The sequence below is a fragment of the Neoarius graeffei genome, chromosome 9, assembly GCF_027579695.1.
Source record: "Neoarius graeffei isolate fNeoGra1 chromosome 9, fNeoGra1.pri, whole genome shotgun sequence".
Classification (NCBI taxonomy): Eukaryota; Metazoa; Chordata; class Actinopteri; order Siluriformes; family Ariidae; genus Neoarius; species Neoarius graeffei.
Window position 1 is genome coordinate 64695406 of NC_083577.1, and position 12953 is coordinate 64708358.

The window sequence follows — 12953 nt, forward strand, 5'->3', positions numbered from 1 at the left end:
CAAGAGAATGCTGTTCAGTTTGAAGAGATCAAGTTTTACTGGGATATTACATCCAAAGTGTATCCATGCCTAGCACCCAGTGTTTGTGGGATAGGCTCCCGATCCATTATGACCATGAGCCGGGGAAGCCATGGCCTAAAGGTTAAAAAAGCAGCTTTGGGACCAAAAGATCACCAGTTTGATTCCCTGCACCAGCAGGAATGGCTGAAGTGCTCTTGAGCATGGCACCTAACCCCCAACTGCTCCCCAGGGTTTGGGTATGTTGTATGTCACTCTGGATAAGGGTGTCTGCTAAATACCTATAATGTAATGAGCAGAATAAAGTGGTTACTGAATATGGATGGATGAATGAATGAATGTAACTTGTCTCCTCTGTCCTGATCACAGGATTTTGAACACCACTCTGTTCGAGAGCTGGGAGATCGTGGGGCCATACCCATCTTGGTGGGTGTTTAACGGGCTGCTGGTGCTGCTTCAGGGTTTACACATTTTCTGGTCCTATCTCATAGTGAAAATAGCCTGTAAAGCTATCTCCAAAGGCAAGGTAAGAGAAATCAGCCTATGTACATTAACATCACTCATGATTTGCTCTGCATGCTCAAACAAGACCTGCTTTCATCATATCTAATTTCTTGGTGGTTATCACCTCTATGCTTCATTGATTTGATTTATTTACTGGGGAAAAATGGTTAATTAGAATCGGTTCAAAAAACATGGCTTACATCATAAATAAATCGTCCACACATGCATGTTTAACCTCTACTAAATTAATTTGCTCTTGCTTTTCACGGCTTCTCTTAAGTGTCATGTCTCTGTTCTCTTTGCTAATCCTGCATTGCCTCAGGTGGGAAAGTGGAATCCTTTACATGTAAGTATGTGCAGAAATCGTACATCAAATCAAATGTTTTCTGTGATTTTATTATTTTTTAATAAATAATAGTGATTGCCATTTTATTTGTCCAAAGTTTGTATCAAGTCCATTTTATTTACTAGTTCATTTATATTTGATATTTGCATTAAATATTTACATTTGCTACTAATTCGTGAATTTGGTCATTTAAGGCATACCTTAAACAACTGGTGATATTGGTGTTAAATTGCTGGTCCGATCATGGACTGTTGTGGGGTTTTGTTTATTGTATACTCACTGGCCCCTTTATTCGGAACACCTGTAAACTTGCTTATTCATGCAATGCAACAACCGTCTCGCACAGAATGGTGCCCCCCCCCAAAAAAAAAAAAAGTCCAGCAGGTCCGAGAGAAGGAACAGCTTGTTGATGAGTGAGGTCAGAGGAGAATGGTCAGACTTGTTTCGACTGACAGGAAGGTGAAGGTAACTCGAATAACCACTCTTAACCACTCATAAAAGCATCTCAGAAAGCACAACACATCCCACTTTGAGGCAGATGGGGGACAACAGCAGGTTCCACTTCTTCTGTCAACCCAGAACAAGAATCTGAGGCTACACTAGGGTCACATTCCTCAAAACTGGACAGTTGAAGATTGAAAGCTTCTCCAACTCCAAGTGATGGATCATTTAGATGTTTTGTTGTTTTTTGCACCATCTGCTATTTATGAAATGCTCAAACCAGCCCATCTGGCACAAAATCATGCAATGGTCAAAGTCCAAGAGATCACTCCCCCCATTCTGATGTTTGACGTGAACATTAACTGAAGCTCTTGATTGTGTATCTGCATGATTTTATGCACTGTGCTGCTGCCACATGATTGGCTGATTGGATAATTACATGAATGTGCAGATGTACAGATGTTCCTAATAATAGCAATAGTATAGGAAGTGTGTGTGGTTGCCCCCCCCCGCTAGACTTTAGATGAAAGTAATGTGCCTGATGCCACTCCTCTTTCCCAGGTGTCGAAGGATGACCGCAGTGACATCGAGTCAAGTTCTGACGAAGAAGGAGTGGCGCCATCTGCTCACAAACACCACACTAACGGGACCAGTGGGTCTCATGGCACTAATGGTTTCCTGTCATCTGCGTGTCATGATGAACACTAAGCGTCGAACGTCGTTTTTGCCCACTGCAGCCTGCTTGTTAGTCTGTACAGTGCTCATGCGTGTCAAAACAGTGTCACTCATCTGGTACTGGAAGATCTTAATGCAGAATAATGTGAATGCAGTTGCATTTCGATATGATTCAGTACAACGATTTTGTTCTGGTTCCTTGTACCTGTTTTACTTTTCTTATCTCAGACCATTTATAGGCACTTGGTTGAATATTACATCACTTCTCCTTCTTCTGTCTATAGCTCACTCTTATTTTAAATGAATGAAAGCATCTCTCGTATCATGCTAGCATGCTGCTGTGGTCATGTAGTTTGGTGTCAGTGGGAGCGGCTGTTTTCTTGAGGTAACATCTATGTATGTATTTATTTATTTTTTATATCTATATAGATTGCAAAATTGTGGTTGAGACTTTATTTTCTATTCCTTATAGTAATTTACTGTCAGTGTTTTGAGATGGCACACTATTTAAGGTTCAGTCACCGTTTCAGGATTCAGCAAGGCAACAGCTTTTACATACAAGGTGTTTCGCTTGAAATCATTTCGCGCAATCTCCAATGAGGTAACTGCTGTCCGATATGCTCACCTATAAAATGGATTATACAAATGAGTGACACCACTTGCTATATTTGCACTAGTGAACTGTAAAAATGGGAATTCTGTGACTGTGTTATGTGTTTTGTTAGAAATTTTCTATTCCATATTGTTCTTCACCTTAAATCGAGTATGGGCCTGTACTTAAAACAGTAGGCAGCTTATAATATGCTTTCTTTTTTTTTTTAAATAACTTTTAAATTGTGTTAAAGAATTGTAAAACAACTTGGAATGCATTATTTGAGTTTTAAGGAGCTGAATTATATTGCCCTTTGTCCTTGATTTATAATGTGATTCTCCATCTGGGTTTACATGAACCATGTAATGTGTTATACTGTAGGTAGTAGCTGCAGTTGCATGACAGTTTCCACAGTATTAATATCAAATTCTAGGAATCGGAATATATTTATCATTAGGTGAGTTATGAAAAATCCCCTTTATCTCTTAAATTATCCTATATTAACAAAAAAAAAAAAAATCTATGACGATTACGTTGTATAGTAAATCAAGGTAAGACACCGGTACGTCATCACACACCTTAACGCACGTCGCCGAAAGCCTGAACACCATCCATTGATACTATGTTTCTGCTTCTTCAGCTTTGAATGATATCTTCTCATTGTCCCATTGTCCTGTTCTTAGTATAATGTTTAACACTTGTTCTTTACTGAGCTAAGTGGATGACTCATTAAAATGCCTTTGAAATCAGGGTAAAGCTCTTGTTTTTCTTCCGTGAGTAAGCTGTGGAGAAGCGAGGAAGCTAATTGTTTCTTGCTAAGCTAATTGCCTCTCTGCTGATGCTGAATTCTGGGCTTTAAACTAAATGTCAGGGGTGTAGAATCATTTTAAGAGCTTTTGCTCTTTCCTTTTGAAATAAAGTTAATGAATCATGTTGCCAGGCATTTGGAATAAACACAGTAGGCAAAATTATTTATTATATTTTTGTGTTTTCACACACTGTTGTCTAAAGCCATATAGTTTTGGGGGGGGTTCCTTCTTTTCTATCTTGTCACATTAGATGATGTTCTCATCTACTGTCACATTTTATTGTCTCATTTGCTTATATCTGTGATTTAACATTGGGTTAACATTTGCACGCGTCTTTGGGTGATTTTGAAAATGTTATGGAAAAAATTTATTATTAATAAATAATAAGTGAGCAGCACGGTGGTATAGTGGTTAACACTGTTGCCTCACAGCAAGAAGGTCCTGGGTTCGAGCCCAGTGGCTGATGAGGGCCACTCAGTGTGGGCTTTATAGATAATTGGGCTAATATTGAGGGCACTGCTGGCCTGTTAGGGCGGGACAGTATCCATCCCACTCAGGAAGGTGCTGCTCTCATTTCCTGCAGCATAGGTCATAGTCTCAGAACAGGCCTAGTTAATTTCTGACAATCCAGAGCCAAGGCCAGGGAGCAGACGAACAGGCTAAACCGAGTGTCTGCTAGCTGCACAGAGTCGTCACTCAGGGTCCACTACATCGAGACTGTGTCTGTTCCCCGAGCTCAACAAAAAGGTAGAAATTTTCAGAGAGTTTGTTCCAGTAACCTAATCAATATAAAATTAGGTCATACTGACTGTACAGCTGCTGCCAGCACCTTTGATCTAAAGGTGGGGCTATTAAATATTAGATCTCTTACATCTAAAGCGCTAATGGTTAATGAACTCATTACTGATCAGGAGTTTAATGTACTTTGTTTAACTGAAACATGGATTAAGCCAAATGAATATGTAGCATTAAATGAAGCGAGTCCTCCTGGATACAGTTATATACACCAGCCTCGTCTAACTGGCAGAGGAGGAGGTGTTGCAGTTATTTATAATGATTATCTAGGTGTAACACAAAAACCTGGTTATAAATTTAATACATTTGAAGTTCTTCATACTCATATAATGTATGTAGCCTCAAAAAATAAGTCTACCCAGTTAATTCCATTACTTATTATTTACAGGCCCCCGGGGCCATATTTTGAGTTTCTTTCTGAATTTGCAGATTTTATCTCAAAGCTGGTTATTTCCTTAGACAAAGCTTTAGCTGTCGGAGATTTTAATATTCACTTCGAAACAGCGTTTGTGTCCATTTTAGATTCAGTAGGGATTAATCAGGGCGGCACGGTGGTGTAGTGGTTAGCGCTGTCGCCTCACAGCAAGAAGGTCCTGGGTTCGAGCCCCGGGGCCGGCGAGGGCCTTTCTGTGTGGAGTTTGCATGTTCTCCCCGTGTCCGCGTGGGTTTCCTCCGGGTGCTCCGGTTTCCCCCACAGTCCAAAGACATGCAGGTTAGGTTAACTGGTGACTCTAAATTGACCGTAGGTGTGAATGTGAGTGTGAATGGTTGTCTGTGTCTATGTGTCAGCCCTGTGATGACCTGGCGACTTGTCCAGGGTGTACCCCGCCTTTCGCCCGTAGTCAGCTGGGATAGGCTCCAGCTTGCCTGCGACCCTGTAGAAGGATAAAGCGGCTTGAGATAATGAGATGAGATGAGATGAGGGATTAATCAGCATGTCATAGAACCGACCCATAATGGTGGTCACACCCTCTATCTAATACTAACATTCGGGTTAAATGTAGAAAATATAGTCATACTTCTACAGTCTGAAGTTCTCTCCGATCATTATCTCATCTCATTCAAACTATGTCTGAGTAATAATATTTGCATCTCACCACGCTACTGTATTAAACGTACATTTGCGTCAACTACTGCACAGAGCTTTATAAATGATCTCCCAGAGTTATCAGCTTTGATTGGGTCACTGTCAGCCCCTGCAGAACTTGATCAGGCAACTGAATGCTTAGAGTCAACATTCCACCATACCTTAGATAATGTAGCTCCTCTTAAAAGGAAAATGGTCAGAGACAAAAAATTAGCACCCTGGTATAATGATGACACTCGCACATTAAAATAGATCACTCGAAAATTGGAACGTAAATGGCGTCAAGCAAAATTGGTAGTGTTCAAATTAGCGTGGAAGGAGAGCTTCCTGAAGTATAGAAAAGCTCTTAGTGCTGCGAGATCAACATATATCTCCTCCCTAATAGAAGATAACAAAAATAATCCTAGATTCCTATTTAATGCTGTAGCAAAATTAACCAGGAATAAGTCCACTATGACCTGGCGACTTGTCCAGGGTGTACCCCGCCTTTTGCCCGTAGTCAGCTGGGATAGGCTCCAGCTTGCCTGCGACCCTGTAGAACAGGATAAAGCGGCTAGAGATAATGAGATGAGATGAGATAAGTCCACTATAGACACATGCATACCTGTAGTATGTAGTAGCAATGACTTCATGAATTGTTTTAATGACAAAATTGAGAATATCCGACAAAAAATTCAATCTACTAATTTAAGGTCAGACAATGTAAGTGACCCTGTAGTTAACAATCTAACTGTATCAGATCAGCAATTAGAATGTTTTACTCACCTAAAAGAAACTGAATTACTTTCATTAATCTCTGCATCAAAAGCCTCAACTTGTGTACTAGATCCCTTACCTACACGTCTATTCAAACACATAATACCTGAAGTAATTAAACCGCTTCTAAAAATAATAAATTCTTCTCTTAGGATTGGCTATGTACCCAAATCCTTTAAACTAGCAGTTATCAAACCCCTGATTAAAAAACCTGACCTTGATCCCTGTCAGCTGTCCAATTATCGGCCAGTATCAAACCTCCAAGATCCTTGAAAAAGCTGTGGCACAGCAGTTATGCTCATATTTACATAGGAATAACATCCATGAAATGTATCAGTCAGGATTTAGACCTCATCATAGCACAGAGACAGCTCTGGTTAAAGTAGTAAACGACCTACTGTTGGCGTCTGATCAGGGCTGTGTCTCGCTGCTTGTGTTGCTTGACCTTAGTGCAGCATTTGAGACCACTGATCATTCCATTCTTCTGGATAGACTAGAAAATGTTGTGGGAGTTAAGGGAATGGCCCTCTCCTGGCTCAGCTCTTATTTAACTGATTGCTATCAGTATGTTGATATAAATGGTGATATTTCTAGATGTACTGAGGTAAAGTTTGGTGTTCCACAAGGTTCTGTCTTGGGTCCACTGCTTTTTTCTCTATATATGTTACCTCTGGGTGATATTATTCGTAAACATTGTATTAGTTTCCACTGTTATGCTGATGACACACAGTTGTATGTTTCTGCAAAATCTGATGAGAGACACCAGCTTAATAGAATTGAGGAATGTGTAAAGGACATTAGACACTGGATGCTTATTAATTTCCTTCTGCTTGACTCTGACAAGACTGAAGTACTTGTACTAGGACCACATGCAGCTGATTACACAGTAACTCTGGATGGCCTTTCTGTTTCTTCACGTGCAGCAGTAAAAGAATTCGGAGTGATTATTGACCCCAGTCTTTCATTCGAAACTCACGTTGATAACATTACCCGGATAGCTTTCTTTCGTCTCAGAAATATTGCTAAGATAAGAAATTTAATGTCACTACATGATGTGGAAAAACTAGTTCATGCTTTCATTACCTCCAGGTTGGATTATTGTAATGCCTTACTGTCTGGATGTTCCAATAAGTGCATAAACAAGCTCCAGTTAGTTCAAAATGCAGCAGCAAGAGTCCTTACTAGAACTAGAAAATATGACCACATCACTCCTGTCTTATCCACACTGCATTGGCTCCCAATCACATTTTGTATTGATTATAAAGTACTACTATTGACCTTTAAAGCACTGAATGGTCTCGCACCACAGTACCTGAGTGAACTTCTGCTCCTCTATGGCCCACCACGCCTACTTAGATCAAAAGGTGCAGGCTATCTGCTGGTACCTCGTATAGTGAAGGCTACATCAGGGGGCAGAGCCTTTTCTTACAAAGCCCCACAGTTATGGAACAGCCTTCTAAGTAGTGTCCGGGAATCAGACACAGTCTCAGTGTTTAAGTCTAGGCTGAAAACATATCTGTTTAGTCAAGCCTTTTGTTAATAGTGTTCATGAGGAAAAGGTGTAGATCTGGAGGGTCCTCAGACATAGAGTGTTTTGGTAAGCTGGGATGTATGGATGCTGTCAGTCCCCACTCACTTGCTCACTCGAGTTTGTTGACGGTGTAGAGGCTGGCTGCTTTATGTCCCGGGGTTCCCTCATGCCTGTGTTACCTTCTGGTGCTCCCCTTTTAGTTATGCTGTCATACGGTAGTTAGTTGCTGGAGTCCCTGCTTGTACTCAGTGCAATATGTATACTGTTCCTACTTATTCAGGTGACATTGGGCATACCTAACAACCTGTGTTTTCTCTCTCTTCTCTCCCCCCCAAAATCTGTCCCTCTGAGTTATATGTCGGTACTGGGATTGAGATGCTGACCTCTTCTGCTCCTCGGACCTGCCTGATCCATCCTGGTGCCCTGTGTCTGGTTGGAGTCTCATCGCATCGCTCCTGTGGAGGGCGGCCCCATGTGGACAGTTGGGGGTCACGCCTGGAGGACGCTCTGGACTCTTGCAGTGGTGCTTTTGTGGCTGGGGACTGCAGTTGACTTGCTGACTTTAGGGCTGCAGTTGACTTGCTGACTTTGGGACTGCGGTTGTCGTGAACGGTTTTGCGCTCGGGTTTCCGTTGGTGGGGGGTTTATAGCATCAATGAAGCTGACTTTGTTAGGACTGTTAATGTTATAGTCATGTTGTCTGTTGTTGCCTGGATGGGGATGGGTTCCCTTTTGAGTCTGGTTCCTCTCAAGGTTTCTTCCTCATGTCGTCTGAGGGAGTTTTTCCTTGCCACCGTCACCACAGGTGTGCTCGTTGGGGATAGATTAGGGATAAAATTAGCTCATATTTTAAGTCGCTCAAATTCTGTAAAGCTGCTTTGCGACAATGTTTATTGTTAAAAGCACTATACAAATAAACTTGACTTGACTTTCTGTGTGGAGTTTGCATGGGTTTCCTCCAGGTGCTCTGGTTTCCCCCACAGTCCAAAGGCATGCAGGTTAAGCTAATTGGTGGCTCTAAATTGACCGTAGGTGTGAATGATTGTCTATGTGTCAGCCCTGTGATGACCTGGTGACTTGTCCAGGGTGTACCCTGCCTCTCGCCCATAGTCAGCTGGGATAGGCTCCAGCTTGCCTGTGACCCCATAGGACAGGATAAGCGGCTACAGATAATGGATGGATGGATATTAGGTGTACACTATATGGCCAAAACTTTAGACACTTGACCATCACAACCATACGTGCTTTTTGAACACCCCTTTTACTATTACAATAACACTCACCCTTTTCTTCTAAAAAAGGCTTTCCACTTGATTTTGCAGTGTGGCTGTGGGAATTTTTGATCATTCAGCCCCAAGAGTATAAATTCGGTTGGCCAGTGATATGATGTAGAGGCGAGTTTATCCCAAAGGTGTTCAGTAGGGTTGAGGTCAACTCTGTTCAAGCCACATGAGTTCTCCCACTTCACCATTCACAAACCATGTCTTTATGGGGCCCCAGGTTGTGCACAGGGACATTACCATGCAGTAACAGGTTTAGCCCTCTTAGTTACAGTGAAGGGACATTGTAATGCTTCAGCATACAAAGGTGTTCAGTAGGGTTGAGGTCAGAACTCTGTTCAGGCCACATGAGTTCTCCCACTTCACCATTGACCAAACCGTGTCTTTATGGGACCCCAGGTTGTGCACAGGGCCATTACCATGCTGGAACAGGTATTCTGATTGCTACAGCATACAAATATGTCCTATAGAGAGCGTGCACGTGACATCACAAGGTCACATGATATTTGTTTATCTGCCATCTTGGACGGCAAGGTCGCGCATAGAACTTAGACGAACCCGTTCTAATTATCAAGTGTGTGGGAGTAGATCTTTCGAGAATGGTTATATCTTGTTCAGGATTTGGTTGTACCAATAGACAGGGCCAAAAGGAGGGCCTGTCATTTTATAGATTCCCCGCAGATGAGGAGAGATGCGCAAAATGGGTGTCCGCTGTGCAAAGAGAAAACTGGAACCCCAGTTCTACCACCTGAATTTGTAGTGAACACTTCATATCAGGTAGGTGTAATCTTTTTTTTTAACTTTATTTTGCAGTTTTTCTTTAACAAACAACAACTTACAAAATAAACAATAAACTCACACAGAAAAAAAAAAGAAAAATGTATCCCCATCCCCACCCTCAACCCCAAGACTCTTAAACAGAAATAAAATTAAATAAACAGAAAAATACAGGGACAAATACGATGTATCATTGAAAGGAAAAATCTTCTACAAATTCTACAAAAGGGCCTCCAGGTCAGGATGAAGTTTTTGCGGGCCTTACATATCTTGTATCTCAATTTCTCTAATGGTAGAAAAGATAGTACATCCCTTAACCACTGCAGAAATGATGGGGCTGAATTTGATTTCCAATTAAAAAGTATGAGTCTACGTGCAAGCAGGGAAGCAAATGCTAACGCATTTGTTTGTAAGTTTGAGACTTTGCAGCCTGGAGGTGGTACACCAAAGATGGCCGTGTGGTAATCAGGAGGTATAGTCTGACCACAGATTTTAGAAAAAACATCAAATATCTGTCTCCAGTAGTCGTTAAGGGAGGTGCATGACCAGAACATATGTCCTGCTGTGGCTGGGACATAATTACATCTCGGACAACCCAAATCTGTAATGGGAAAGAGTTTAGACAATTTATCTCTTGAATAGTGCAGACGATGGAGTACTTTAAATTGAGTAAAACAATGTCGTATACACAATGACGAGGTATGTATACGTTTTAGACAATGTTGCCACATATCTTCAGAAAGCTCAACCCCCAAATCTTTTTCCCATGCCATTTTAGTTTTATCCCATGATATTGGTTTCAAGCCTCTTATCATACTGTAAATTATAGATACACGTTTCTTCTCATAGGGATCCAGTGCTAAAATTTCATCTAAAAGGTTCTTAGGTGGTGTGGAAGGAAATGAGGGGAACTTTTCTCTGGTAAAGCTACGTATCTGAAGAAACCTAAAAAAATGCGATCTGGGTATATTATGGTCCTTTTCAAGTGTTTCAAATGAAATAAACATGTTATCAGGGTACAAATCGCCAAAGAATATCAACCCATTTCTATGCCAATATTGAAATGCATTGTCGAACCTAGATGGAAGAAAGAAATGGTTATTTGCTACTGGGAAGTAACTGCTATACTGCTCCAAATCAAAATGTCTTCTAAACTGTAACCATATCCTTAGTGAAGCTTTGACAACTGGGTTTGTGAACTGTATATTACTGTTGTGTGGTAGCGATGTTGTGAGTGTTGGTAGAGGATTAGATAATAGTTCCATGTGGACCCAGTCTGGACCCTGCTTATTCTCATAAGTATAAATCCAATGGGTAAGTTTTACTATGTTTGCTGCCCAATAGTACCAGAGAAAATTGGGTAATCCTAACCCACCAGCATCTTTAGGAACCTCCAGGTATTTTTTTCCCATTCTAGGATTAGATTTGTTCCATATAAATGAAGAGATTAGTCTATCTAACTGTTTAAATGTTTTCAGAGGGGTAAATACAGGGATCATCTGAAACAAATACAGAAATCTAGGTAGAACTATCATTTTAACTATATTAATACGACCTGCCAGCGAAGTCGGTAATGTTGACCATTTCCCAAGATCCTGTTTTGTTTGTTCTAATAATGGCCTGAAATTTTGTTTCTCCAAATTTTCCATCGTGTGGGTGATTTTAATTCCTAGATATGTAAACATATTGTGTTCTATTTTAAATGGAAATTTGGAATATTCTCCTTTTGTACCATTGATTGGAAAGAGCAGGCTCTTTTTATAATTCAATTTATAACCTGAGAGGTGACTAAAGTTTTCTAGCATCAGCAATAGCTTTGGTATCGACGCTGTTGGGTTGGATATATACAAAAGCAGACCATCTGCATATAGTGCCACCTTATGGACTTTACCGCCGCGAGAGATACCTGTAATATCTTCCTCTGCTCTAAGGGCTATAGCAAGGGGTTCGACGGCCAGATCAAACAAATATGGGGAGAGGCTGCAACCCTGCCTGCAAGATCTGTAAAGAGGGAAATAGTCAGAGATGTTGTTATTGGTCCGTACAGCTGCAGTAGGTGCATCATATATTATTTTAATCCATGTCAAGAATGATGATCCGAAGCCAAATTTTTCTAAGACAGCAAACAGGTACCGCCATTCAACATGGTCAAAAGCTTTTTCAGCATCCAAAGAGATCACCACTTCTGTGATCCCCCCAGATGCCACATGCGGGGTATACAGGACATTGAACAATCTATGCATGTTATAAAATGATTGTCTACCTGGAATGAAACCTGTTTGATCTGGATCAATGACCATTGAAATTACACTATCTATACGGGTGGCTAATATTTTTGTGAGAATTTTATAGTCGCAGTTTAAAAGGCTTATTGGGCGGTATGAGCCACATAATAAGGGGTCTTTGTCCTTTTTGTGCAGCACTGAAATTATGGCCTGAGTCATGGTTTGTGGCAATCTCCGTTGTTCAAAAATGCACCGGTACAACTGGCTAAGTATTGGTACAAGCTTATCAGCAAATTCTTTGTATATCTCGATTGAAAACCCATCAGGCCCCCCAGCCTTACCACTCTGCATTGATTTTATTGCTTGCATTATTTCATCCACTGTGATCTCTCTATCTATCTGTAAACTGTCCTCTGGGGTGATCACTGGAATGGTCAGTCCCTCTAAAAATTTAGTGATATCTGTCGGGTCGTCTGGTGGTTCTGACCTGTAGAGAGTCATATAGAATTGTTTAAACTCATCATTTATTGCAATCGGGTTAGTGGTTTTCTCTCCCAGTTTTGTTAGGATCTCAGGAATTGTGTTAACAGCTGCGGACTGTCTAACTTGGTGGGCTAAAAGCTTTCCAGCTTTCTCCCTGTGTTCATAAAATTTTTGTTTTGATTTAAAAAATAACCGTTCAATTTGTTGAATAGAGAGGTTATCGAATTCAGTTTTTAACAGTAATTTTTCTCTGTAGAGCTCAGGCGTTGGGGAGTCAGCGTATTTACGATCCGTCTCTGCTATATCGTGAGACAGGTCGCTTAAGCGTTGTTTGCGCTTCTTTCTCTCATATGCTGTATAAGAGATTATCTGGCCCCTAATATAGGCCTTGAAAGCCTCCCATACAGTAGTTAATGGTATTTCTGGTGTAAGATTGAATTCCAAAAAAACTATCAATTTGTTGAGAGATGAATTTCTTAAAAGAGTCCTTAGATAACAACAGAGGATCAAACCGCCACGTACGGCATGGTCTGGTACACTCTGGAAAACATATGTCCAGTTGCACTGGGCCATGGTCAGAAATAACAATACTATTATACTGGCTATCCTTGACCATAGGTAAAGTTCTACTATC

At 40.9% G+C, this 12953-nt stretch overlaps 1 protein-coding gene across 2 annotated transcripts in view; it reads left to right on the forward strand.

Annotated features, from left to right (window-relative positions):
• The window catches only part of cers6 (ceramide synthase 6), an 85747-nt gene extending 82415 nt beyond the window's left edge, over positions 1-3332 (forward strand). The window contains exons 9-11 of one of the 2 annotated variants that reach the window (XM_060930089.1): positions 388-544; positions 845-868; positions 1871-3332. In XM_060930089.1, the coding sequence (XP_060786072.1) occupies positions 388-544; positions 845-868; positions 1871-2017 (328 nt within the window). In that variant the 3' untranslated portion in view covers positions 2018-3332. The remainder of the gene's footprint in view (positions 1-387; positions 545-844; positions 869-1870) is intronic. The other variant, XM_060930090.1, reaches the window with a different exon arrangement.
• The last annotated feature ends 9621 nt before the right edge of the window (positions 3333-12953 follow it).